The 27,838-nt window shown below is 47.7% G+C and overlaps 1 protein-coding gene across 1 annotated transcript in view; it reads left to right on the plus strand.

The window, feature by feature from the left end:
• SMIM10L3 (small integral membrane protein 10 like 3) overlaps positions 1-27,546 on the plus strand; it is a 38,862-nt gene extending 11,316 nt beyond the window's left edge. Inside the window, exon 2 of the mRNA XM_063934467.1 lies at positions 26,001-27,546. Within this exon, the coding sequence (XP_063790537.1) occupies positions 26,001-26,021 (21 nt within the window). The 3' untranslated portion in view covers positions 26,022-27,546. The remainder of the gene's footprint in view (positions 1-26,000) is intronic.
• Positions 27,547-27,838: the final 292 nt, after the last annotated feature.

Genomic DNA, 27,838 nt, shown 5'->3' on the forward strand with positions numbered 1-27,838 from the left:
GGCTGGTCTCTCTGCTGCATCATTTTCCCAACATCTTCTGCCTTGTACAGAATAGCACAAAAACCAATTCAAAATATTTCATTCAAATCCAACAGTATTTAAGTTCAGTCTAGGATTTTTTTATGGCAGGGTGCTGACAACTGAGGAGGGCACACTTGAAATCTGAAGGGCAACATTTTGGACACCTCGCTAAAGCTGATGTATACAGTAATATAACATTAATATAATTTCTCTGACGTCCTAGTGGATGCTGGGAACTCCGTAAGGACCATGGGGAATAGCGGCTCCGCAGGAGACTGGGCACAAAAGTAAAGCTTTAGGACTACCTGGTGTGCACTGGCTCCTCCCCCTATGACCCTCCTCCAAGCCTCAGTTAGATTTTTGTGCCCGGCCGAGAAGGGTGCACACTTGGGGCTCTCCTGAGCTTCTTAGTGAAAGTTTAGTTTTAGGTTTTTTATTTTCAGTGAGACCTGCTGGCAACAGGCTCACTGCATCGAGGGACTAAGGGGAGAAGAAGCGAACCTGCCTGCTTGCAGCCAGCTTGGGCTTCTTAGGCTACTGGACACCATTAGCTCCAGAGGGACCGAACACAGGCCCAGCCTCGGAGTCCGGTCCCAGAGCCGCGCCGCCGGCCCCCTTACAGAGCCAGAAGCAAGAAGAGGTCCGGAAAAATCGGGGCAGAAGACATCAGTCTTCAACAAGGTAGCGCACAGCACTGCAGCTGTGCGCCATTGCTCCTCAGGCACACTTCATACTCCGGTCACTGAGGGTGCAGGGCGCTAGGGGGGGGCGCCCTGAGCAGCAATGTAAAACACCTTGGCTGGCGAAAATACACCACATGTAACCCCCAGGGCTATATGGATGTTTTTTAACCCCTGCCAGAATTCACCAAAAAGCGGGAAGGCCGCCGAGAAGGGGGCGGAGCCTATCTCCTCAGCACACGGGCGCCATTTTCCATCACAGCTCCGCTGGAAGGACGTCTCCCTGACTCTCCCCTGCAGTCCTGCACTACAGAAAAGGGTAAAAAAGAGAGGGGGGGGGCACTAATTTGGCGCAGTTTTGATAATAACAGCAGCTATAAAGGGAAAAGCACGTTATATAGTGGTATTCCTGTCTATATATAGCGCTCTGGTGTGTGCTGGCATACTCTCCCTCTGTCTCCCCAAAGGGCTAGTGGGGTCCTGTCCTCTATCAGAGCATTCCCTGTGTGTGTGCGGTGTGTCGGTACGATTGTGTCGACATGTTTGAGGAGGAAAATGAGATGGAGGCGGAGCAATTGCCTATAATAGAGTTGTCACCCCCTAGGGAGTCGATACCTGAGTGGATGAGCTTATGGAAGGAATTGCGTGACAATGTCAGCTCTTTACGAAAGACAGTTGACGATATGAGACAGCCGGCTACTCAGCTTGTGCCTGTCCAGGGGTCTCAAACGCCATCAGGGGCTCTAAAACGCCCGTTACCTCAGATGGCAGACACAGACACGGATACTGACTCCAGTGTCGACGATGATGAGACAAATGTAACTTCCAGTAGGGCCACACGTTACATGATTGAGGCAATGAAAAATGTTTTGCATATTTCTGATAATACAAGTACCACTAAAAAGGGTATTATGTTTGGTGAGAAAAAACTGCCTGTAGTTTTTCCTGTATCCGAGGAATTAAATGAAGTGTGTGATGAGGCGTGGGTTTCCCCCCGATAAAAAACTGATAATTCCTAAAAGGTTATTGGCATCATACCCTTTCCCGCCAGAGGATAGGGCACGTTGGGAAACACCCCCTAGGGTGGATAAAGCGCTCACACGCTTGTCTAAACAGGTGGCACTACCCTCTCCTGATACGGCCGCCCTAAAGGAACCTGCCGACAGAAAGCAGGAGAATATCCTAAAATGTATATACACTCACACGGGTGTTATACTGCGACCGGCAATCGCCTCAGCCTGGATGTGCAGTGCTGGGGTGGCGTGGTCGGATTCCCTGACTGAAAATATTGATACCCTAGATAGGGACAGTATATTACTGACTATAGAGCATTTGAAGGATGCATTTTTATATATGCGTGATGCGCAGAGGGATATTTGCCGACTGGCATCAAGAGTTAGCGCGCTGTCCATTTCTGCAAGAAGAGGGTTATGGACGCAGCAGTGGTCAGGTGATGCGGATTCCAAAAGGCACATGGAAGTATTGCCTTATAAGGGGGAGGAGTTATTTGGGGTAGGTCTATCAGACCTGGTAGCCACGGCAACTGCTGGAAAATCCACATTTTTACCCCAGGTAGCCTCTCAACATAAGAAGACGCCGTATTATCAGGCGCAGTCCTTTCGGCCCCATAAGGGCAAGCGGGCAAAAGGCTCCTCATTTCTGCCCCGTGGCAGAGGGAGAGGAAAAAGGCTGCAGCACACAGCCAGTTCCCAGGAACAGAAGCCCTCTCCCGCCTCCGCAAAGTCCTCAGCATGACGCTGGGGCTTTACAAGCGGACTCAGGCACGGTGGGGGCCCGTCTCAAGTTCAGCGCGCAGTGGGCCCACTCGCAAGTGGACCCCTGGATCCTTCAGGTGGTATCTCAGGGGTACAAATTGGAATTCGAGACGTCTCCCCCTCGCCGTTTCCTAAAGTCTGCTTTACCGACGTCTCCCTCAGACAGGGAGGCAGTATTGCAAGCCATTCACAAGCTGTATTCCCAGCAGGTGATAATCAAGGTACCCCTCCTGCAACAGGGAAAGGGGTATTATTCCACACTGTTTGTGGTACCGAAGCCGGACGGCTCGGTGAGACCAATTTTAAATCTAAAATCCTTGAACACTTACATACAGAGGTTCAAATTCAAGATGGAGTCACTCAGAGCAGTGATTGCAAACCTGGAAGAAGGGGATTATATGGTGTCTCTGGACATCAAAGATGCTTACCTACATGTCCCAATTTACCCTTCTCACCAAGGGTACCTCAGGTTTGTGGTACAGAATTGTCACTATCAGTTTCAGACGCTGCCGTTTGGCTTGTCCACGGCACCCCGGGTCTTTACCAAGGTAATGGCCGAAATGATGATACTCCTTCGAAGGAAGGGAGTTTTAGTTATCCCTTACTTGGACGATCTCCTGATAAGGGCAAGATCCAGGGAACAGTTGGAAGTCGGGGTAGCACTATCTCAGATAGTGTTGCGGCAGCACGGTTGGATTCTCAATATTCCAAAATCGCAGCTGATCCCGACGACACGCCTTCTATTCCTAGGGATGATCCTGGACACAGTCCAGAAAAAGGATTTTCTCCCGGAGGAGAAAGCCAGGGAGTTATCCAAGCTAGTCAGAAATCTCCTAAAACCAGGCCAAGTCTCAGTGCATCAATGCACAAGGGTCCTGGGAAAAATGGTGGTTTCCTACGAAGCAATCCCATTCGGCAGATTCCACGCAAGAACCTTCCAGTGGGATCTGCTAGACAAATGGTCCGGGTCGCATCTTCAGATGCATCAGCGGATAATCTTGTCACCAAAGACAAGGGTGTCTCTCCTGTGGTGGTTGCAGAGTGCTCATCTTCTAGAGGGCCGCAGATTCGGCATTCAGGACTGGGTCCTGGTGACCACGGATGCCAGCCTGAGAGGCTGGGGAGCAGTCACACAGGGTAAAAATTTCCAGGGCTTGTGGTCAAGCCTGGAGACATCACTTCACATAAATATCCTGGAGCTAAGGGCCATCTACAATGCTCTAAGCCTAGCAAGACCTCTGCTTCAAGGTCAGCCGGTGCTGATCCAGTCAGACAACATCACGGCAGTCGCCCACGTAAACAGACAGGGCGGCACAAGAAGCAGGAGGGCAATGGCAGAAGCTGCAAGGATTCTTCGCTGGGCGGAAAATCATGTGATAGCACTGTCAGCAGTGTTCATTCCGGGAGTGGACAACTGGGAAGCAGACTTCCTCAGCAGGCACGACCTCCACCCGGGAGAGTGGGGACTTCATCCAGAAGTCTTCCACATGATTGTTAACCGTTGGGAAAAACCAAAGGTGGACATGATGGCGTCCCGCCTCAACAAAAAACTAGACAGGTATTGCGCCAGGTCAAGGGACCCTCAGGCAATAGCTGTGGACGCTCTGGTAACACCATGGGTGTACCAGTCAGTGTATGTGTTCCCTCCTCTGCCTCTCATACCCAAGGTACTGAGAATTATAAGACGGAGAGGAGTAAGAACTATACTCGTGGCTCCGGATTGGCCAAGAAGGACTTGGTACCCGGAACTTCAAGAGATGCTCACAGAGGACCCGTGGCCTCTACCTCTAAGAAGGGACCTGCTCCAGCAGGGACCCTGTCTGCTCCAAGACTTGCCGCGACTGTGTTTGACGGCATGGCGGTTGAACGCCGGATCCTGAAGGAAAAAGGCATTCCGGATGAAGTCATCCCTACCCTGATCAAAGCCAGGAAGGATGTAACCGCACAACATTATCACCGTATTTGGCGTAAATATGTTGCGTGGTGCGAGGCCAGGAAGGCCCCTACAGAGGAATTTCAACTGGGTCGTTTCCTGCATTTCCTGCAAACAGGACTGTCTATGGGCCTAAAATTAGGGTCCATTAAGGTTCAAATTTCGGCCCTGTCGATTTTCTTCCAGAAAGAACTGGCTTCAGTTCCTGAAGTTCAGACGTTTGTCAAGGGGGTACTGCATATACAGCCTCCTTTTGTGCCTCCAGTGGCACCTTGGGATCTCAATGTAGTTTTGGGGTTCCTAAAATCACATTGGTTTGAACCACTCACCACTGTGGACTTTAAATATCTCACATGGAAAGTGGTAATGCTGTTGGCCCTGGCTTCGGCCAGGCGTGTGTCAGAATTGGCGGCTTTATCCTATAAAAGCCCTTACCTAATTTTTTATACGGACAGGGCAGAATTGAGGACTCGTCCTCAATTTCTCCCTAAGGTTGTTTCAGCGTTTCACCTGAACCAGCCTATTGTGGTACCTGCGGCTACTAGGGACTTGGAGGACTCCAAGTTGCTGGATGTAGTCAGGGCCCTGAAAATATGTTTCCAGGACGGCTGGAGTCAGAAAATCTGACTCGCTGTTTATCCTGTATGCACCCAACAAGCTGGGTGCTCCTGCTTCTAAGCAGACTATTGCTCGTTGGATTTGTAGTACAATTCAGCTTGCACATTCTGTGGCAGGCCTGCCACAGCCTAAATCTGTAAAAGCCCATTCCACAAGGAAGGTGGGCTCATCTTGGGCGGCTGCCCGAGGGGTCTCGGCTTTACAACTTTGCCGAGCAGCTACTTGGTCAGGGGCAAACACGTTTGCTAAACTCTACAAATTTGATACCCTGGCTGAGGAGGACCTGGAGTTCTCTCATTCGGTGCTGCAGAGTCATCCGCACTCTCCCGCCCGTTTGGGAGCTTTGGTATAATCCCCATGGTCCTTACGGAGTTCCCAGCATCCACTAGGACGTCAGAGAAAATAAGATTTTACTTACCGATAATTCTATTTCTCGTAGTCCGTAGTGGATGCTGGGCGCCCATCCCAAGTGCGGATTGTCTGCAATACTTGTACATAGTTGCTGTTACAAAAATCGGGTTTTTGTTGTTGTGAGCCATCTTTTCAGAGGCTCCGCTGTTATCATGCTGTTAACTGGGTTCAGATCACAGGTTGTACGGTGTGATTGGTGTGGCTGGTATGAGTCTTACCCGGGATTCAAAATCCTTCCTTATTGTGTACGCTCGTCCGGGCACAGTATCCTAACTGAGGCTTGGAGGAGGGTCATAGGGGGAGGAGCCAGTGCACACCAGGTAGTCCTAAAGCTTTACTTTTGTGCCCAGTCTCCTGCGGAGCCGCTATTCCCCCATGGTCCTTACGGAGTGCTCAGCATCCACTACGGACTACGAGAAATAGAATTATCGGTAAGTAAATTCTTATTTAATGTTACATTATATTTACTGCAATATAATTCCCCAAATTCACATTATGCCACAGACAGTACCCTCAATTCACATTATGCCACATTAGTGTCCCTTATACCCTTTCTCCACCAAAGTCCCGGGTCTGACCCAGGATTTGGAGCACTTATCCAAGCTGGGCCAGGCTCGGGATGACGTCCTCTCCAAGCACCGGAAACGACAGATCTCCCCTGAATGCCGGAGCAGACCGATTATCTGCAGGGGGAGAGCGTGTCCATCTGGGAGGGTGTCTGATGTCACAACTGTCAACGGGGGACGGGCAGGTAAAGACTACAGCCTCCCCGTAAGAATTGGGATTGGGGTAAAGACCGTAATGGTCCGGACCATACGAGGAGGCTGTAATCTCTCCCTTCCTGGTGACAGCTGTCACAAATCCCATTTAGATTTGGCCCAATCACCAAGCTGTAAATAGGTCTCGGTTCAGATGGCATGGGTTACCCGTTTACACTGCCCCTTAACCCGTGTCCTTCCTGTGTCCAACCCTACAAGCAATGTGGTTTAGATTCCTGGTTAACTGGATTCAGGATTTTTTGGGAGGACGCTTTTCCACAGACCAAATATCCGGGTTGATGTGTGTTCATGTGCAAAAACCCATGTATTTCAAGGCAGATGAAAAGGGGTATTATTCACATTACACCACACCGTATGTCCACAATTCTTGTTATGCCACAATAAGAGTGCCTCTTGATCACATTAAGCCACACACTAGTTCTCCTTAACCACTTAACTGACTATTTTACCCCCCCAAAAAACGCTCAGAAATTGTCAGGTTTTTTATGAGTGAATTAGGTGAAGAACATGAATTTAACCCTATGCAAAATGATTTTAGTTTAAAAAACAAAACAAACAAACTTGAAAAATTAAAAAAATATATTTTGTTTTGTTTTTTTCTCTCTAAACATCGGTCGAGAACATTGCGACCATTGGAACATCGGTAACATTGCGACCATCGCAATTTTACCTTTTAGAGCCCGGACAGCCCGCAGGTACACAGGGGGGAGCCGGGGGGGTATTGACTGCAGCCGCTGGGGGGGATCCTGCTGTGCTGACCGATCAGCAATGATCGGCAGCACAGCAACACTGTGGGGAGAGTGCAGGGAGGCAGAGGGACCTTCCGGTCCCTCTGGCAGCAGCAGCGGAGCGAAGTTTCCCTTCCCTGCCGCTGCTAGCACTGTTTATCTGACTGGTAACAACCTGTGCAACCAGGTCAGATAAAACACTGCCTGGTGTGGTCGCATCTGATGCAACCATGCCTGGCAAGTGGTTGATCGCATTAAGCCACAGTGGGTATGGTGTGTGCTGACTTCTTTCACACTTACTGCAGCAGAGACTGAGAGGGTAATTCAGACCTGATCGCTAGGCTGCGTTTTCGCACAGCGGGCGATCATGTCTAAACTGCGTATGCACCGCGAATGCGCAGGCGCGTCGCACAGGTACAGAGCGGATCGCCGCTCAGCGATGGGTTTGTGCGAAGGATACATTCGCACGGGCGATCGCAAGGAGATTGACAGGAAGAAGCCGTTTGTGGGTGTCAACTGACTGTGTTTAGGGAGTGTCTGGAAAAACACAGGCGTGTCCATGCGTTTGCAGGGAGGGTTCCTGACGTCAATTCCGGTCCCGGACAGGCTGATGTGATAGCAGCGGCTGAGTAAGTCCTGGGCTGCGCAAAGACTGCACAAAACCTGTTTGTACAGCTCCGCTACACATGCGTTCGCACACTTGCACAGCTGAAATACACTCCCCTGTGGGCAGCGACTATCTGATCGCAGCAGTGCAAAAAAATCGCTAGCTAGCGATCAGGTCTGAATTGGGCCCTGTGACTCTTGGCTTGTGTGGGGTCACGGTTGGCGTGTAGCCCGTGATATTGAGCTGGGTTTCTTCCCTCTTGACTTTTAAATGGTTTATACGTCCTAGGGGCTGGGCTGTGACCAGACGCCTGGCAATTTGCTCTGCAGTGCTCAAATCAGCACTTCAAAACGTGCAGGGTGCATCTCTACATTTACAAAATGGGCAGGGCGTGGCACCCTGCTAATAATGGCTAACGTGGACACTAGTTTTTGTTTTTGGATACAGGGGCTGTGTGTGGCTGGTGAATGATGGCAGAAGCTGCTGGAAAGTTACTAGAGTGTATGTAACAATTGGTAGCATATAATATAGGGTTTATATTAGCAAAATGAACCCTTTTGGTCTATTGCAGAGTTTACCAACTCCACCATTACAGTACAAGTTTGAAGGATTTCCATGCTCAAGCACAGGTGACTTAGAGCCTAGTTCATGTGTGGATGAAATGGCTCAGCTGCAAAGAAGCGGTTGGGCAACTGCATGTAATTAGAATTCAAATGCAGCAGGAGGCGATGTATGTAGGAGATTGACGCCTCCTGCATGCATTGCGAGACCCGAGTGCTGCATCTAAGGACGCAGCCTTGGATCACCATTGTGATGTTTCCCGGCTGTGATCAGCCTGCTGAAGCTTGCGCTGTCTGTCTGATCTGGACACCCGGGTCTATTATGTCTGCGTCCGACAATGTAGACCCTGGGCCCGTCAAACCTTCAAAATGAGGGCGACATGCCCCCTGTTTTGAAGAACGGTGCTAGGTACCGCACCCAAGCTGTGGCTAACAGTGCTGCGAGCGATAGCAGAAGACACGTTCTGCGCATGCGTAGACCGCACACCATCGGATTTGTACGTAAACCATCAGGTCCTTAATTAGTATCTCTTTGAACTTTATTTAACCATCTCAGCTCAAGCATGGACGTCCTTAAAACCTGGACTGTAATGGCGGAGTTTGGGAAACTTTAGTCTATTATATAGATGTAACCCTGAAAAAAAAAACATTCTATTGAATGAACATAAAGATGGAGTTACTTCAGTTCTGACTGTATTTTTGGGAAGGTTAGTTTATGGTTTGCACTTACTATGTCTCATGCCAACTGACATTCTAGATACATATTTTTTTTTTTTTGTATAATCTGTTTTTATCTAGGAAAATATAAAGATTACATCCCATTAGACAAAAGAGCTTCAAGACGCATAATTAACGTCAATTGCATTTTAGCCATAAGGAGCAGAATAACTTGCCACCCTGAACACTGGAAGTCAGTGCAAACGCAGGCCTTGATAGGGTGTTCTATGGAATCATCGCAATACCTACTCGTTATTTATCTAAACAGTGAGTGTAATCATAGTAACATAAGTAACACAATAGAAGAACTATAGAAAAGAGCAAGATATGAAAAAAAGGAAAGAGTAGAAGAAAAACATAGTGTGACCAAACCTGGGGGGCCATCAGACAGAGGGGAGAGGAATTGCAATCTCTTTAATCAATCAACTGCGAAACTCAAATCATTTAGTAGCACAAATGTAGTCTTTGTACTCTTTTGAGGACGTATATTCTATCCAAGGTAACCAAGTGGCCATGAATTCTGAAAGTTTATCTCTGGAGCCCAGGAGGATGTTCTCCATATTCATATAATAATTGATTCTAGTGAACCATGTTTTCCTTGTTGGTGGGGATGATGACCTCCATAGAGTGGGAATAACTGCCCGTGCTGCATTAGACAGATGACGGAGTAGTGATGTTTTATACTGAGCCAGTGACATAGAAGAGTGGGAAAGCAACCAGAAGGCCGGGTCAGAAGGGACGGGAGTATGAAGTATGTCTTGGGAAATAGAGATTACATCAACCCAGTATGGCCGAAGTAAGGAACAATTCCACCAGATGTGCAGTAGGGAACCAGTGGTATTAAGACATCTCCAGCACCTATCTGTCACTCCGGGGTACATGAAGTGGTGGAGGGAGGGGTGTCTGTACCATCTCATTAAGTTTATATTGGGTTTCCCTAACTTGTATACAGACTGAACTGTTGTGGGATTTGAGGAATATCATCCGCCAATCTTTGATAGTTGAAACCCGAGGTCTCTCTCCCAAGCTGACTGGTAAGGTGGAGGCGCCTGAGCGCCGGGACTCTGTACTAATTTGTAAAGTGTGGAAACGTAGAGACACACAGTCTCTCAAACGGTGTTAGTTCCCTAGAGGCTAGAAGATATCTGTGTTTGGAATGCAAAAAATGTCTAAGCTGTAAATATTTCCAAAAGTCGTGTTGTGGAATTTCCCATTTAGATCGCAGTTCCGAAAACGGTCTGACTCCTGAGGAGATCGCCAGCTGGCCTACCCTGAAGAGCCCTTCAAGAGCCCAATCACGAAAGTGAGAGAGTGTTAAGCCGGGTAGAAGGTCAGGGTTTGCTAGAAAAGAGGTCAACGGGGCGAAATCAGAAGAGAGAAAGGGCCAGCAGCGCGCTTTTTTCCAAAAGGAGAGGGTCGCGGTGACAGTTGGGTGAGGGGAGGGAGGCTTGGGGAGGGAAGGGAGCAAAGGGAAGATCTCAGACTGCTTTGTGTCCCGACTCCTCGTCCAATCCAAGACTCTATTAAGCAGAATTGCCCAATAGCCTCTGATATCAGGTAGCTGGAAACCACCGCATCGGGTGGAGCGAATCATAGTGGACCGACTAATTCTAGGCCGTTTCCGGGACCAGACAAATTGTTGTATCAAGAGTTGAATGGACTTGAACCAGGAGTCTGGGATCCGTATGGGAAGAGCCTGAAGTTTATAGAGTAGTTTAGGGAGAGTATTCATCTTCACAACATTCACCCTCCCCAGTCAGGAAAGAGGTTTGAGGTACCATCTACTGTAATCGGCCCTGAGAGTTCGGAGAAGGGGCATAAAATTCAATTAAACCAGACGGGAGAGATCACTTGGTAGTTGTATTCCCAAGTAGGACAAATGGGAGGTATTCCAAGTAAAGGGGAAAGATTGTTTAAGTTTAGCCACTGTATCGGGAGGGGTAGAAATGTTCAAGGCGCAGGATTTGGACATGTTGATCTTAAAACTGGAAAGTGAACCGAAATTGGACAGCTCCTTCATAAGATGGGGGAGGGAGGAAACCGGGTGCGTTATTGTAGCTAATAAATCGTCTGCAAACAGGGAAAGTTTGTGCTCTGTATCACCAACTCTCAGACCAGTAATACAATCATTGGCCCTGATAGCTCTAGCAAGAGCTTCGATACAAAGGACAAAGAGTAAGGGGGACAGTGGGCAGCCCTGTCGTGTCCCATTCCCTGTGGAGAAGGGATCGGATAAGGAACCATTAACTCGAACCCAAGCTGTGGGTGATCTATAAAGTCCCATAATCCTACCAAGTGCTAGGGGGCCCAGTCCGATGTGCCCCAGTATAGACCTCATAAATCCCCAACTGACTCTATCAAAGGCCTTTTCGGCATCAGTGGATAGCAACACAGTGGGGGAGCTACCCAGGGACGCTATGTGGATTAGGCTCAAAACCTTGGTGGTATTATCCTTGGCCTCACGGTTTGGGACAGCCCACCTGGTCGTTGTGAATTAGAGAAGGCAGGAATACGTTGTCTGTTCGCCATCAGTTTTGCGAAAAGTTTGACATCGACATTTAGAAGAGATATGGGCCTATAACTGGGGCACACCGAGGGGTCTTTACCGGGTTTAAGAAGAACAGAAATGTGGGCTTCTAAGGACTGGCCTGAAAAGTGGGTATCTGCGGAGATGGAATTAAAAGCCTGGATGAGATAAGGGGAAAGGAAACCTTTAAATTGTTTATAATAAGTAAGCGTGAAACCGTCCGGCCCTGGACTCTTACCAGAGGGTGTCGAGGTTATAGCGCTTTCCAGCTCTTGCGGGGTAAAAGGTAATTCCAAAGCTTCCCTGTCTGAAGGAGGTAGGACGGGGTAAGACACCTTTTCTAAATACGCCGTCGCCTTTAGAATGTCAAAAAAAGGGGTGGCGCCATCAGGTCGGTTCTCTAGGTTATATAAAAGAGAATAATACTGTTTGAAGCATGCAGCTACTTCAGGGGTTTTGAAACGGAGAGTGCCCCCGGGGTCCTTCACACTATTTATAAACAATGAAGAGCATTGGGCCTGAAGTGCCTGGGCCAGGAGGCGACCAGGTTTATTACCCCACTGGTAGTACTTGGAGTTGCATTTACGGACTGAAAGCTGGATACTATCAGTGAGGGTCTTCTTTAGTTGAGCCCGCGTGTCAAGTAATTCTAAGTAATCTGTCTCCGACAGAGACGTTTTATGCAAGGACTCAAGAAAGTGGAGTCGTTGCAAGAATTTGGTGATTATTGCTGACCTCTGTTTTTTCATAAATGTACCCAACTGTATAAGTTTACCCCGTATGGTGCATTTATGCGCTTCCCACAGGATAATCTTAGAGACCTCGTCGGTATTATTTATGAAGAAAAATTCAGTCAGGGCCTTCTCTATTTCTCCCCTGCAGTATTGGTCCTGTAATAAGGATTCATTAAGACGCCAGGTCCATTGACCTGGGGTAGTTTGGGGGGTTGAAAGTCATAGACACCGGAGCGTGGTCAGACCAGGTTATCAAGCCAATGGAAGAATCTATCGGTAAGGGGAGATGTCTGTGACTAAGGAATAGGTAATCAAGACGAGAGTAAGCTTTGTGTGGGGGTGAATAGAAGGAGTAGTCTCTATCGGAGGGGTGAAGGACCCCCCAGGAGTCGGCCAGCTGGAGATCGTGGAACAGTCTTCTAACTTGTCGGTACTGACGTTGGGAGGTCCGGGGAGCATTAGAAGAAGAGTCTAAGGATGGATCCATTATCCAATTCAAATCACCCCCCAAAACAACAACACCCGAAAGACGAGGCTCTATTTGGGAAAGGGCGGAACGGAAAAATGGAACCTGGTCCCTATTTGGGGCATAAAGTGCAACAAATGTGTAAGGGCACATACATAATTTACAACGCACTATCAGAAGCCGACCCGGGATCGGCTTATGAACTGATATATCAGACAGCTGAAGGGTCCTAGAAAATAATATTGCTACACCTTTTGCTTTAGAGTCTGGGTTGTTATTATAAAAGGCCTGGGGGAAACGATAGTTAGTCAGGGAGGGGCTACGAGCTGAGATTCTAAAATGCGTTTCTTGGACCAATGCAACATCTACTCTATCGGCCCAGAGAGACCGTAAAAGGGAGGCCCTTTTCTCCGGTACATTGAGGCCCTTCGCGTTGATCGATGATATTTTGAGTCTACCAGGGGATGTCATGGGAGGCAAAAGTCATAGTAGAAAGCGGTGGGCCCGGAATGGTCAAAAAGAGGAAAGAGAAAGGAACAGGGAGGAAGGAGAAAGAAACAGAGCAAGTAGAAAAAACAACAATAACATTCAAAAAACCCGCAGTGGGGTAGCTGATCCATCTAAGGATCAGAAACCCAAGAGGCATAACAGCCAGGAGCCGGGTAAGGGGCGAGTGAGGGAGCCACTGCCAGAGGCATATTGAGAAATGGGAAAAAAAATAATGCAATAATCCTTACACATACATAGTTTTAACTAACTGTAAACCTTGTTAACATGAAGAAATCTTCAAATGGTAGGATGAAAGAAATCTCATAGTCGAGAAACAGGAGCTGGCAATCAACGGCCTAATATATAATGGGAGGGACATGGCCCCAGTGACAGCAAGACATTGGATTAATAGTGTTCACTCTAGGAATTTTTTAGGGCAGGGTGCTGATCACGGGTAGGGCACATTTTTCATTCGGGAGGGCACATTTTTCGTTCGGGAGGGCACATTTTTCAATTAGAAGGGCAAAATTAGGTACATACTATAATGCTTGGTCCTCCCATTCCCACATGATAAAGAATGGGCAGTGCGCGCCAAAGGCGAAAATTTAGGGGCGTTGTTTTTCGTGGGGTTAGGGGCATGGCCACATAATAGTGGCAATTCACATTACACCACACAATAGTGCAGCTAATACACACTGCACCAGGTAGAACCTCCTATACACACTGCGACAGGTAGAGCACGTTATACATATTGCGCCAGGCAGAGCACATTCTACACTTTGCGCCAGGCAGAGCACGTTATACACATTGCGCCAGGTAGAGAGCACTGAGACACACTGCACCAGGTAGAGAGCACTGAGACACACTGCACCAGGTAGAGAGCACTGAGACACACTGCACCAGGTAGAGAGCACTGAGACACACTGCACCAGGTAGAGAGCACTGAGACACACTGCACCAGGTAGAGAGCACCGAGAAACATTGCACCAGGTAGAGAGCACTGAGAAACATTGCACCAGGTAGAGAGCACCGAGAAACATTGCACCAGGTAGAGAGCACTGAGAAACATTGCACCAGGTAGAGAGCACCGAGAAACATTGCACCAGGTAGAGAGCACCGAGAAACATTGCACCAGGTAGAGAGCACTGAGAAACATTGCACCAGGTAGAGAGCACCGAGAAACATTGCACCAGGTAGAGAGCACCGAGAAACATTGCACCAGGTAGAGAGCACCGAGAAACATTGCACCAGGTAGAGAGCACCGAGAAACATTGCACCAGGTAGAGAGCACCGAGAAACATTGCACCAGGTAGAGAGCACCGAGAAACATTGCACCAGGTAGAGAGCACCGAGAAACATTGCACCAGGTAGAGAGCACCGAGAAACATTGCACCAGGTAGAGAGCACAGAGAAACATTGCACCAGGTAGAGAGCACCGAGAAACATTGCACCAGGTAGAGAGCACCGAGAAACATTGCACCAGGTAGAAAGCACTGAGACACATTGGAGGAGGAGGGGGGGGGGGGGGTAGATGGTTCCGCACACACATAAGACAAGGGGTAGTGGGGCCACACACAGGGGGTTGGGGGGGGCAGGAGGGCACAAGGTGTCACACACACGGGGGGGGGGGGGGGGCGCACATACCAGGGTGAGGGGGGTAAAGTGTGCCACACACAAAGGCTGGGGGTAAATGGGGTCACATGCAGGGGGTGGGGGCAGGATATGGCAATGCATTAAAATACATGTTCATTACTTTGTGTGTATCTACTTACTCACACTCTGGCAGCTGAGGGTCACACTCCGGTAGATGGGTACGCTGGCCAGTGGCACTGGCTGGTGGGAGATGGGGGCTGCCCGCGGGTGTCTGGCCATGCACACAGAGAGGAGGGAGGGCTGGGTTTGCCTCGGCGGGAGAGGCAAACCCAGCCCTCCTGTCTCTCGCAGAGGAGGGGAGATGCGGCGGCTGACAACTAAGGACGGACGAGGTGGGCGGGCGGGACGGACGAGGTGGGCGGGACAGATGGGGCGGTACAGACGGGGCGGGCCGCGGAGGTCTCTGTCTCTCATGCAGGGAGACAGTGTGACTGTGATTAAGCACACTGGATTACTGCAGTAATGTGTCCGGTGGCTTGGCGGGGTCCGGCGGGCAGCAAAGTGCGGGGCGGGAGGGCGCACACAAATGGGCAGGGCGGCATTCAGGTGTCTAAAAAAGGGGCAGGGCGCAGCGCCCTGTGAAAGACATCTAGAGTGAACACTAGATTAAGACTCATCAGCGGTTAGAAATAGTATCACACTGTAACCTAGAGAGATAATTTAAGAAGAACATGAACAAACAAATGATCACAGGTTATCAATCAGGTAGCATTTGAGTCATTGTTAGAGGGGGAGTCATCGGTACTTTTCCTCCCGGCGTTCCGTACCTCCTGCCAGGGGATTCCAGTAGTCTGGGATCGGAGAGATGGCAATGCTGGAGTAGGGAAGTCCCAGTCGCGTAAGTCAAGTTTCGGTAGGCCAAGACCGTTACAGAACATAGGGAGATCAGAGTGGGAGTTGAGAATATGGGTTTTCCCCGAAGATGAGACTAGATTGAAGGGAAAGCCCCAACGGTATTTCAATTGGCGTTTACAGAGCTCATCCGTTAGGGGCTTGAGGGCTTTCCGCTGTTGGAGGGTGTGCCAGGACAAGTCTTGGTAGATATGGATCATTGAACCGTTAAAATCGACTCCATCGAGTTGGCGTACCTTGCGCATAATGTCGTCTTTCTGAGAAAAATAATGCAATCTGCAGATGACATCACGTGGTCTGTCAGCGGAGAGACCTCTTGGTTTCAGAGCACGGTGGGCCCTGTCGAAGGTGATAGTGTCGTTAGGATCATTACCCAATATCTCGTTAAAGATTTTTGTAAGAGCATCAATCAAGCCTGTTTGAGGGACGTCTTCCGGCAAACCCCGTACACGGATGTTATTTCTCCTCCCTCTATTATCCAAATCTGTTAACCGTGTTTGGAGAGAGCGGATCTCTGTCAACTGAGCTTCAATGACATTCGTCAATGACTTCAGGAACGTGTCGGAAGAGGCCTGGTGATCCTCCAGATTCGACATCCGGTCGGAGATATGGGAAATGTCCTGTCTCATGGTAGCCAGTTCACGTCTCACAGTATCTTGTAGATCTTGTTTAGTGGGTAGATTTTTCATATAGGCCAAGATATCTTGTAAATCCCTACCTCCTGGAGGGCAGATATGTGGTACATCCGCACCTGAAGGGGATGGATGAGGGGCAGGCGGGGAGAGGGGATGGTTTGAAGCAGAAGGGTTTTCTGTAAATGCGGGCGAGGTGGGTTGTAAGAATGGTCTCATAGCGGACTGCGACATGGTCCCCCGTGGAGTTGATGTACCGGTCTTTTGAGAAGATTTCTTGTTCCTGGGCATCACTCATTCAGCATCGAGTAGTTTAGGTTCACTAAGGTCAGGATAACGAGGTGAACTAAGTTTGCATAACTCACAGAAGAATACCTTCAGCGGTGTAGCTCCCTGTGGGGTGGCATCAGCAGTTCATTACGGTATCAATGGCAGTAACAGCCTAACGTAGCACACATCCATAGCACAAAACCGCTGGGACGTTTCAGCGGGTTAGAAAAGCATTCATTAGGAGACAACGGTTTAACACCTGTCGTCTGACGTGGTTGAAAATCGGTTTCTTATATTTGAACAGGAATGCACATCTCAGATGGATTTTCCCAGGGTGGCCACCAGAGGGAGTGATCTGTAAAAGCTGCAGCACAGGGTTTGCAATTGGGTCTATCCTGCGTATTGGGTGTTGTAAGACAGCAGGAGTGTGACCCACTAGATCAGGCAAAGGTGTCAGTGCAGGCTGTGGCAGCACCACTCCACAGAGTCACCCCTTAGTACTACAGCCAAAAGGCAGTCCACAGTGTAAAAGGAGCTAGGCAAGATGGCCGCCGCGGTGAGGAGCTGGGGCACCAGGAGGGTATGTACCTGTGTTTGCAGGAGTTCTTCAAGGTGCTCTCCGGTCTCACTATCAATCGCGGGGTCCGTGGTGTCTGCCTGCGGGATGGGGCGCTGTTAGGAGCGTCCGCCGTGATGTGCACGTCACGGAGCCCGCCCGAAACTCGAGGTCCCGGTTTCCGGGGGCCGTCTAGGCCGCAGACTGCGGGGTGAAGCGGCCGCTTCCGCCTGCTCAGTGGCCGTATAAGGTACACGTCCAGGGAAGGGGGACCAACAATAAAGCACACTAGGAAGGAGAGGGGGCTGTTAGTACCGCAAATCAGGGAGAAAGGCCGCCGTTTTACAGAGGAGCACTACCCGAGCACGTCCTCTCCTCAGCTCGCCAAGCCACGCCCCCACCTCTAGATACATATTAACACCAGTATCACTGTATGACAAGTTGTTTTATATTATTACTTCAATTTTCACTAGAGTTTTAGTTTTAAGGCTTTCCAGTGTGTCTAAATGCATCAAATGCAAAAAAACAAACAAGTAGTGTTACAGAACGCCGTACTGAATTGCATTACACTGCAACACAAGGACAAAAGCTAGTAGTATAGAAGCACTAGAAACATTGGATTCTAGAATTAGAACCTGTACATGCAGTTTACAAATGGTAAGAATATATTTTAAAAAGCATCCCCTTTAATATTAAATGTAGAGTACATTGGCTGAGGGACACTTATCTTGGTCGCTCACCATTAGCTGCAGCTCCAATGCTGACGTATAGGGGAGGCACCACAACCGAAGTACAGGTTGAGTTTCCCATGTCTTTTTTTTTTTTTTTTTTTTTTAGCATGACCGGGATAGGGACACCTTTGCTTTTTGATGGTTCAGTGTACACAAACTTTGTTTAATTCACAAAATGCTTAAACATTTTGTATAAAATGATCTTCAGGCTGTGTGTATAATTTGTATGTGAAGCATAACATGCATTCAGTATTTAGACTTGAATCCCATCACCAAGCTATCTCATTATGGTATGCAATTATTCAACAATACAAAATTCTTCGGTTCCAAACATTTCAGATATGGGAGACTCAACCTGTACTGTTATTGGCAAGTTATGTTTATTGGTGAAATTCAATATTTAAATTGAAGCCTTCTATAGAATCTTGCAAACATAGTAGTACAATATGGTCCGATTAGCAGGTAATCGGCTATTAACTGCGCATTAGCACGTCTCTAAACAACAGGCATCGCAGGTCAGCGACAGGCTGGTGCAAAAATTCGAATCGCACAGCCATTCGCATGCTGATTGACTGGAGGAAGCAGTTTGTGGGTGGTAACTGACTGTTTTCTGTGAGTGTCGGGGGAAAACGCAAGCGTTCTCAAGTGTTTTCAGGGAGGGTGTGTGACGTCTGCTCCGGCCCCGATCAGCCCGTCTGATCACACTGTATGAGTAAGTCCTGGGCTGCTCAGAGACTGCACACGCTGGTAATAAGAATTAACTGGTGAGTGAGGTGCGAACGGATTTGCAGCTGTCCGCTGACTGAGGGATTTTTTAGCTGTTTGGCGTACATATGCAATCACACCCTTGCACGGCGAATATATACTCCTCTTAGGCGGCGACTTTCTGATTGCAGGCCTACAATTTTAGCAGCCTAGCGATCAGGTCTGAATCACCCCTATGTTTCTTCTTTCAGCCACTTCATGGGTTGTAGTAGAAGCTATGGGATGGGGCAGCTGTATTAAGCCTGGAGAAGTGATAAACAAGTGATAAGTGGAAGGTGATAACGCACCAGCCAATCATTGCTGGTTTGAAAAATGACAGTTATGAGCTTATTAGCTGGTGCGTTATCACCTTCCAGGCTTAATGCATCTGCCCCAATGTTTGTACTGGTCTAGATATGGTTAAGGACTGTAATAAAGGTAATGCAACCAGGTTTGTGTTTTGGTTGTTTTTATTTGCAGATATTTCCACGTCCTTTCATACTTAGATTCTCCTTACACCATACTGCAGGTAGATGATGGTAGGAAAAGTAACATGTACTGTAGATCTTGTAAGGTTGTGAGGCAAAGAAACATGGCCGATGTGAAGATGAAATTTAGGGCTGATTCTCAGTTGGGAGCAAAGAAAAAAAAAAACCTGTGTGCACGGTATCCGGACTCCAGGTCGACAACAAAAAGTTCGACATACCTTAGGTCGACTCCAATTGGTCGACACACCTTAGGTCGACATGGACAAAATGTCGACAGGAACAAGGTCGACATGGAAAAAGGTCGACATGAGTTTTTCACAATTTGTTTCTTTTTTTGGAACCTTTTCATACTTAACGATCCACGTGGACTACGATTGGAACGGTAATCTGTGCCAAGCGGAGCGGAGTAAAGGCACCATGCCCGAAGGCATGCAAGGGGACGCGGTGCACTAATTGGGGTTCCCCGTCACTCTACGAAGAAAACGACACCAAAAAAACATAAAGAAACTCATGTCGACCTTTTTCCATGTCGACCTTGTTCCTGTCGACCTTTTGTCCATGTCGACCTAAGGTGTCGACCAATTGGCGTCAACCTTTTTGTTGTCGACCTGGAGTCCCAGACCTGTGTGCACATTGACAAAACCATGTTGCACTGTGGGTGGGGCACATTAAAACTGTGCACAGAGAATTAGGGGCGTGTCCAAACGCCATCTAAATTGCAGTGTAAAAATGAATCTGTTGAGCATTTGTGGGCTACATGCGACTTGCGAAAGCAGCCAGTATTACCCTACATGCAAAAAATAACTATATACACCCCTTACATTGCAGCATTTTTGCTTTGCTCCAATCTCAGAATTAGGCCCTTAGTCTCACCACACTATGCTTGTCGGCTACATTTAGCCAAAATGGACATTTCTCTATCGTCCTAAGTGGATGCTGGGGTTCCTGAAAGGACCATGGGGAATAGCGGCTCCGCAGGAGACAGGGCACAAAAAAGTAAAGCTTTTACCAGATCAGGTGGTGTGCACTGGCTCCTCCCCCTATGACCCTCCTCCAGACTCCAGTTAGATTTTGTGCCCGAACGAGAAGGGTGCAATCTAGGTGGCTCTCCTAAAGAGCTGCTTAGAGAAAGTTTAGCTTAGGTTTTTTACTTTACAGTGAGTCCTGCTGGCAACAGGATCACTGCAACGAGGGACTTAGGGGAGAAGTAGTGAACTCACCTGCGTGCAGAGTGGATTTGCTGCTTGGCTACTGGACACTAGCTCCAGAGGGACGATCACAGGTACAGCCTGGATGGTCACCGGAGCCGCGCCGCCGGCCCCCTTGCAGACGCTGAAGAGAGAAGAGGTCCAAAATCGGCGGCTGAAGACTCCTGAGTCTTCATAAAGGTAGCGCACAGCACTGCAGCTGTGCGCCATTTTCCTCTCAGCACACTTCACACAACAGTCACTGAGGGTGCAGAGCGCTGGGGGGGGCGCTCTGAGAGGCAAATAAAAACCTTATTAGAGGCAAAAAATACCTCACATATAGCCCACAGAGGCTATATGGAGATATTTAACCCCTGCCTAACTTCAAAAATAGCGGGAGACGAGCCCGCCGTAAAAGGGGCGGGGCCTATCTCCTCAGCACACAGCGCCATTTTCTCTCACAGAAAAGCTGGAGAGAAGGCTCCCAGGCTCTCCCCTGCACTGCACTACAGAAACAGGGTTAAAACAGAGAGGGGGGGCACTGATTTTGGCGATATTGTATATATATAAAAGATGCTATAAGGGAGAAACACTTATATAAGGTTGTCCCTATATAATTATAGCGTTTTTGGTGTGTGCTGGCAGACTCTCCCTCTGTCTCCCCAAAGGGCTAGTGGGTCCTGTCCTCTGTCAGAGCATTCCCGGTGTGTGTGCTGTGTGTCGGTACGTGTGTGTCGACATGTATGAGGACGATGTTGGTGAGGAGGCGGAGAAATTGCCTGTAATGGTGATGTCACTCTCTAGGGAGTCGACACCGGAATGGATGGCTTATTTAGAGAATTACGTGAGAATGTCAACACGCTGCAAGGTCGGTTGACGACATGAGACGGCCGACAATCTATTAGGACCGGTCCAGGCGTCTCAGAAACACCGTCAGGGGTTTTAAAAACGCCCATTTACCTCAGTCGGTCGACACAGACACAGACACGGACACTGAATACAGTGTCGACGGTGAATAAACAAACGTATTTCTCATTAGGGCCACACGTTAAGGGCAATGAAGGAGGTGTTACGTGTTTCTGATACTACAAGTACCACAAGAAAGGGTATTATGTGGGAGTGGAAAAAACTACCTGTAGTTTTTCCTGAATCAGATAAAATAAAATGAAGTGTGTGATGATGCGTAGGGTTACCCCGATAGCAAATATTGGCGTTATACCCTTTCCCGCCAGAAATTAGGGTACGTTGGGAAACACCCCTTAGGGTGATAAGGCGCTCACACGCTTATCAAGTGGCGTTACCGTCTCCAGATACGGCCGCCCTCAAGGAGCCAGCTGATAGGAAGCTAAAAAAATATCCTAAAAAGTATATACACACATACGGTGGTTATACTGCGACCAGCGATCGCCATCAGCCTGGAGATGCAGTGCTGGGTTGGCTTGGTCGGATTCCCTGACTGAAAATATTTTATTCATGTAGAGCATTTAATAGGATGCATTCTATATATATGTATGTGAGATGCACAGAGGGATATTTGCTCTCTGGCATCAAGATAAGTGCGTTGTCCATATCTCCCAGAAGATGTCAGGGACACGACAGTGGTCAGGTGATACAGATCCCATACGGCAGATGGAAGTATTGCTGTATAAAGGGAAGGAGTTATTTGGGGGTCGGTCCATCGGACCTGGGGACCACAGCAACAGCTGGGAAAACCTTTTTTACCCCAAGTTACATCTCAGCTAAAAAAGACACCGTCTTTTCAGCCTCAATCTTTCCTTTCCCATGAGGGCATGCAGGCAAAAGGCCAGTCATATCTGCCCAGACATAGAGGTAAGGGAAGTAGACTGCAGCAGGCAGCCCTTTCCCAGGAAAAGAAGCCCTCCACCGCGTCTGCCAAGTCCTCAGCATGACGCTGGGGCCGTGCAAGCGGACTCAAGGTGGGGGGGTAGTCTCAAGAGTCTCAGGGCGCAGTGGGATCACTCGCAAGTTGACCCCTAGATCGTACGAGTATTATCCCAGGGGTAAAGATTGGAGAGTCGAGACATCTTCTCCTCGCAGGTTCCTGAAGTCTGCTTTACCAACGGCTCCCTCCGACAGGGAGGCAGCATTGGAAACAATTCACAAGCTGTATATCCAGCAGGTGATAATCAAAGTACCCCTCCTACGACAAGGAAAAGGGTATTATTTTTCCACACTATATTGTGGTACTGAAGCCAGACGGCTTGGTGACACATAGTCTAAATCTAAAATGTTTTGAACACTTACATAAAAGGTTCAAATCGAGATAAAGTCACTCAGAGCAGTGATAGCGAACCGGAAAAAAGGGGACTATATGGTGTCCCTGGACATCAAGGATTACCTCCATGTCCAAATTTTGTCCTTCTCATCAAGGGTACCTCTGGTTCGTGGTACAGAACTGTCAATATCAGTTTCAGACGATGCCGTTTGAATTATCCACGGCACCCCGGGCCTTTTTACCAAGGTAATGGCCGAAAAGATGTTTCTTCAAAGAAAAAAGGCATCTAAATTATCCCTTACTTGCACGACCTAAAAAGGGCAAGTTCCAGAGAACAGTTGGAGGTCGGAAGAGCACTATCTAAAGTAGTTCTTCGACGGCACGACTGGATTCTAAATATTCCAAGAATCGCAGCTGTTTTCCGACGATACGTCTGCTGTTCCTAGGGATGATTCTGGACACGGTTCAGAAAAAGGTTTTTCTTCCCGAGGAAAAAGCCAAGGAGTTATCCGACCTGTCAGGAACCTCCTAAAACCAGGAAAGGTGTCTGTACATCAATGCACAAGAGTCCTGGGAAAAATGGTGGCTTTTTACGAAGCAATTCCATTCGGCAGATTCCATGCAAGAATTTTCCAAAGGGATCTGTTGGACAAATGGTCAGGGTCGCATCCTCAGATGCACCTGCGAATAACCCGGTCGCCAAGGACAAGGGTATATCTTCTGTGGTGGTTGCAAAAGGCTCATCTATTGGAGGGCCGCAGATTCGGCATACAGGATTTGATCCTGGTGACCACGGACGCCAGCCTGAGAGGTTGGGGAGCAGTCACACAAGGAAGAAACTTCCAGGGGGTATGGACGAACCTGGAAAAGTCTCTTCACATAAACATTCTGGTACTAAGAGCAATCTAAAATGCTCTAAGCCAGGCGGAACCACTCCTGCAAGGAAAACCGGTGTTGATTCAGTCGGACAACATCACGGCGGTCGCCCATGTAAACAGACAGGGCGGCACAAGAAGCAGGAGTGCAATGGCAGAAGCTGCCAAGATTCTTCGCTGGGCGGAGAATCACGTAATAGCACTGTCAGCAGTGTTCTTCCCGGGCGTGGACAACTGGGAAGCAGACTTCCTCAGCAGACACGATATTCACCCGGGAGAGGGGGGTCTTCATCCAGAAGTCTTCCACATGCTAATAAACTGTTGGGAAAGACCAATGGTAGACATGATGGCGTCTCGCCTCAACAAGAAACTGGACAAGTATTGCGCCAGGTCAAGAGATCCACAGGCAATAGCTGTGGACGCACTGGTAACACCTTGGGTGTACAAATCAGTATATGTGTTTCCTCCTCTGCCTCTCATACCAAAGGTATTGAAGATTATACGGTGAGGAGGAGTAAGAACAATACTAGTGGCTCCGGATGGCCAAGAAGGACTTGGTACCCGGAACTTCAAGAGTTGGTCACGGACGACCCGTGCCCTCTACTTCTGAGAAGGGACCTGCTACAACAGGGTCCCTGTCTCTTTCAAGACTTACCGCGGCTGCGTTTGACGGCATGGCGGTTGAACGCCAGATCCTAAAAGGGAAAGGCATTCCAGAAGAAGTCATTCCTACCTTGATTAAGGCAAGGAAGGAAGTCACCGCGAAACATTATCACCGCATTTGGCGAAAATATGTCGCGTGGTGCGAGGATCGGAGTGTTCCGACGGAGGAATTTCAACTGGGTCGTTTCCTACATTTCCTACAATCAGGATTGTCTATGGGTCTCAAATTGAGATCTATTAAGGTTCAAATTTCGGCCCTGTCAATATTCTTCCAAAAAGAATTGGCCTCAGTTCCTGAGGTACAGACTTTTGTTAAAGGAGTACTGCATATACAGCCTCCTGTGGTGCCTCCGGTGGCACCGTGGGATCTAAATGTAGTTTTAGATTTCCTCAAATCCCATTGGTTTGAACCATTGAAAAAGGTGGATTTTAAATATCTCACATGGAAAGTGACTATGTTACTGGCCCTGGCTTCCGCCAGGAGAGTATCTGAATTGGCGGCTTTATCTTATAAAAGCCCTTATCTAATCTTCCATTCGGATAGGGCAGAACTGAGGACTCGTCCGCATTTTCTCCCTAAGGTGGTATCAGCGTTTCACCTGAACCAACCTATTGTGGTGCCTGCGGCCACTGGCGACTTGGAGGACTCCAAGTTGTTGGACGTTGTCAGAGCCTTAAAAATATACATTTCAAGGACGGCTGAAGTCAGAAAATCTGACTCGCTGTTGATACTATATGCACCCAACAAGTTGGGTGCCCCTGCTTCTAAGCAGACGATTGCTCGTTGGATTTGTAACACAATTCAACTTGCTCATTCTGTGGCAGGCCTGCCACAGCCTAAATCTGTTAAGGCCCATTCCACAAGGAAGGTGGGCTCATCTTGGGCGGCTGCCCGAGGGGTCTCGGCATTACAATTCTGTCGAGCAGCTACGTGGTCGGGGGAAAACACGTTTGTAAAATTCTACAAATTTGATACCCTGGCAAAAGAGGACTTGGAATTCTCTCATTCGGTGCTGCAGAGTCATCCGCACTCTCCCGCCCGTTTGGGAGCTTTGGTATAATCCCCATGGTCCTTTCAGGAACCCCAGCATCCACTTAGGACGATAGAGAAAATAAGAATTTACTTACCGATAATTCTATTTCTCGGAGTCCGTAGTGGATGCTGGGCGCCCATCCCAAGTGCGGATTATCTGCAATACTGTACATAGTTATTGTTAACAAATTCGGGTTATATTGTTAAGGAGCCATCTTTAAGAGGCTCTTTCTGTTATCATACTGTTAACTGGGTTTAGATCACAAGTTGTACGGTGTGATTGGTGTGGCTGGTATGAGTCTTACCCGGGATTCAAATTGCCTCCCTTATTGTGTACGCTCGTCCGGGCACAGTACCTAACTGGAGTCTGGAGGAGGGTCATAGGGGGAGGAGCCAGTGCACACCACCTGATCTGGTAAAAGCTTTACTTTTTTGTGCCCTGTCTCCTGCGGAGCCGCTATTCCCCATGGTCCTTTCAGGAACCCCAGCATCCACTACGGACTCCGAGAAATAGAATTATCGGTAAGTAAATTCTTATTTTTACAAGTAATGACTGTAATATATACATATTTAAGTGAAGCGGGAAACTGGTCTCATTAAAAGATCATACCACTTCATCACTCTGATGATATCAGGGATCCATAAAGAATGTACAGAATTGAAGCAAAGGAGTGCAATTTTAATCTTGACTTCTGTGTATCATACTTGCCACTTCAGCCCATGCGTAGAATAGTATTTAGATGCCCCATCGCTACTGGTTACTGCTGTGGAGCTTTGGAATGTAACCATAAGCAAGATTAAGCTACCATCAAGGAGCCTGGCATTTTACCACCTCCCATTGTAATGAATTCCTCCTTGTGGATGCCAGATTTTCATGTGAGTTTCTTTTGTCTAATTTAGATTGAATATTTGCTTTTATTTGAATCCAGAAAAAAAATCCCTAACACTGATACTGGCAGACAACAAAAGCCTGGCATTACAACATACATTAATGTTTCCAACCATTGTCTGACATTTGATTCAAATCTCTTTCAGGTTCACATAGAAATCCACTAATATCTGGATAGCTGCTGCAAAAGTCAGAACTGGATTCTTTTTATGCACTAACTATGGATGGACCGTGGTCTAGTACCTCGCGTAGCAAACAAGACTTAGATCACGCTCGTTTACAAGATGAAGATACCTCGTTGCAAGATGTGAAACATGACGTTGTGGAAATATCTCTTTCAATGTGCAAGTTCTATGAGTTTCTTTCTACTAAACTACATAAGGAAATCTTATTTGCCGCTCTCAGGAAATGTCATTTATACAGAGTTTTCCATAAGCCTGATAAATGCAGGAGTCATTTCTTAAGGACAAAACCCATTTTATCCAGTTGTTTCCAAAATAACGTTACTTGTATCTCTAGTAATATTCTCATGAAATGATTGATAGTCTGGCATGACTGCCACCAGATACATGTATCATACTGGAGATAGTCCACTGTATCTCAGTCATAGTTGAATTAGCTGCCCAAGTTTGAAAAGCTGAAGTGGTTATTGTTCTTAAGTGGAGCATCGGACACGTGGGGTGTTTGTTCAGAGATCCCCACCGAAACATTGAGTCACTGTGTGTTTTTCTGGACTGGCATGGGAGAATTTCCAGAATGTCAACACAACTGCGTGCCAATGTAAAGGGTTGTGTTTTTTTTGCTTTATTTTTTTAATTTAAAGTATGGCCCATGTACAAGGTTTATTGCTGGCGAATCTGTGGCATGATTTAGAGCAAGTAGCAGGAAACAGCATGTACTATTAAGGATTGATCAAGGAAACCAGTCCATAAAGTTCTAAACTTTGACCCGCATCCTTTTTGCAAGTACAACTCTAATATGGTCACTGAAATGCTTTAGATAGGTTTTATTTTATTTATACTTTTAAATTGTTTTTCTTCACCACTTGTTGAGGATCAGTGATCCTGAATCCACCATTTTATGTAATTTTAAGACTAGCATGGGAAGTTCCAGTACAAGGAAACTGTTTGTTTGAGATGTTAGTGTGACTCTTAGCACAGTTACTCAGGTGCTGGCAAAGATGAGTAATCCTCTCGCTCAATCTTTTGGTATAGAAAAGCCTGGTTACTACTGCATCATTTTATGTGTTTGGGCTGTATGGAAGCTGATAAATCATCTCACTGCCACAGGATGCTGTATGACTGAAGACACAGAATTTAAAGGTCTAAGGAATGACAATTTTTTTTTTTTTTTTAAAGGAAAACATTTTATATTCCTACATTGATTTCTTTAAGTCATTCATGATGTACGATTGTCCTAATGAATAGAGGATGTGCCTTTTTCTGTGTGTGGGAGGAGTTCACTTTACACACCAATGTGCCTGACTTACCTCCCACTGTTCTGTGGACAGTTATGGTTGTTGGTGGGTAAGTCACAGTATCTGCTGCTATAGGTTTTCGCCAGGCAAACACCGTTTTGGGATCCATTCATGAATATAGATGTCCGCCAGGGAAACACTGTTTAGGAATCCATCCATTCAGGAATGGCAAGTTTACACCATTAAATAAATGATCCATTCTTAAAACATCAGAACTTGGTTGTTTTTTCAGTGCAACCTTATTGGTTTGTGACGCCTGGTGCCAAAAATAAGAATTTACTCACCGGTAATTCTATTTCTCGTAGTCCGTAGTGGATGCTGGGAACTCCGTAAGGACCATGGGGGATAGACGGGCTCCGCAGGAGACTGGGCACTCTAAAGAAAAGATTAGGTACTATCTGGTGTGCACTGGCTCCTCCCTCTATGCCCCTCCTCCAGACCTCAGTTAGGGAAACTGTGCCCGGAAGAGCTGACATTACAAGGAAAGGATTTTTGGAATCTAGGGTA

The sequence above is a fragment of the Pseudophryne corroboree genome, chromosome 7, assembly GCF_028390025.1.
Source record: "Pseudophryne corroboree isolate aPseCor3 chromosome 7, aPseCor3.hap2, whole genome shotgun sequence".
NCBI lineage: Eukaryota > Metazoa > Chordata > Amphibia > Anura > Myobatrachidae > Pseudophryne > Pseudophryne corroboree.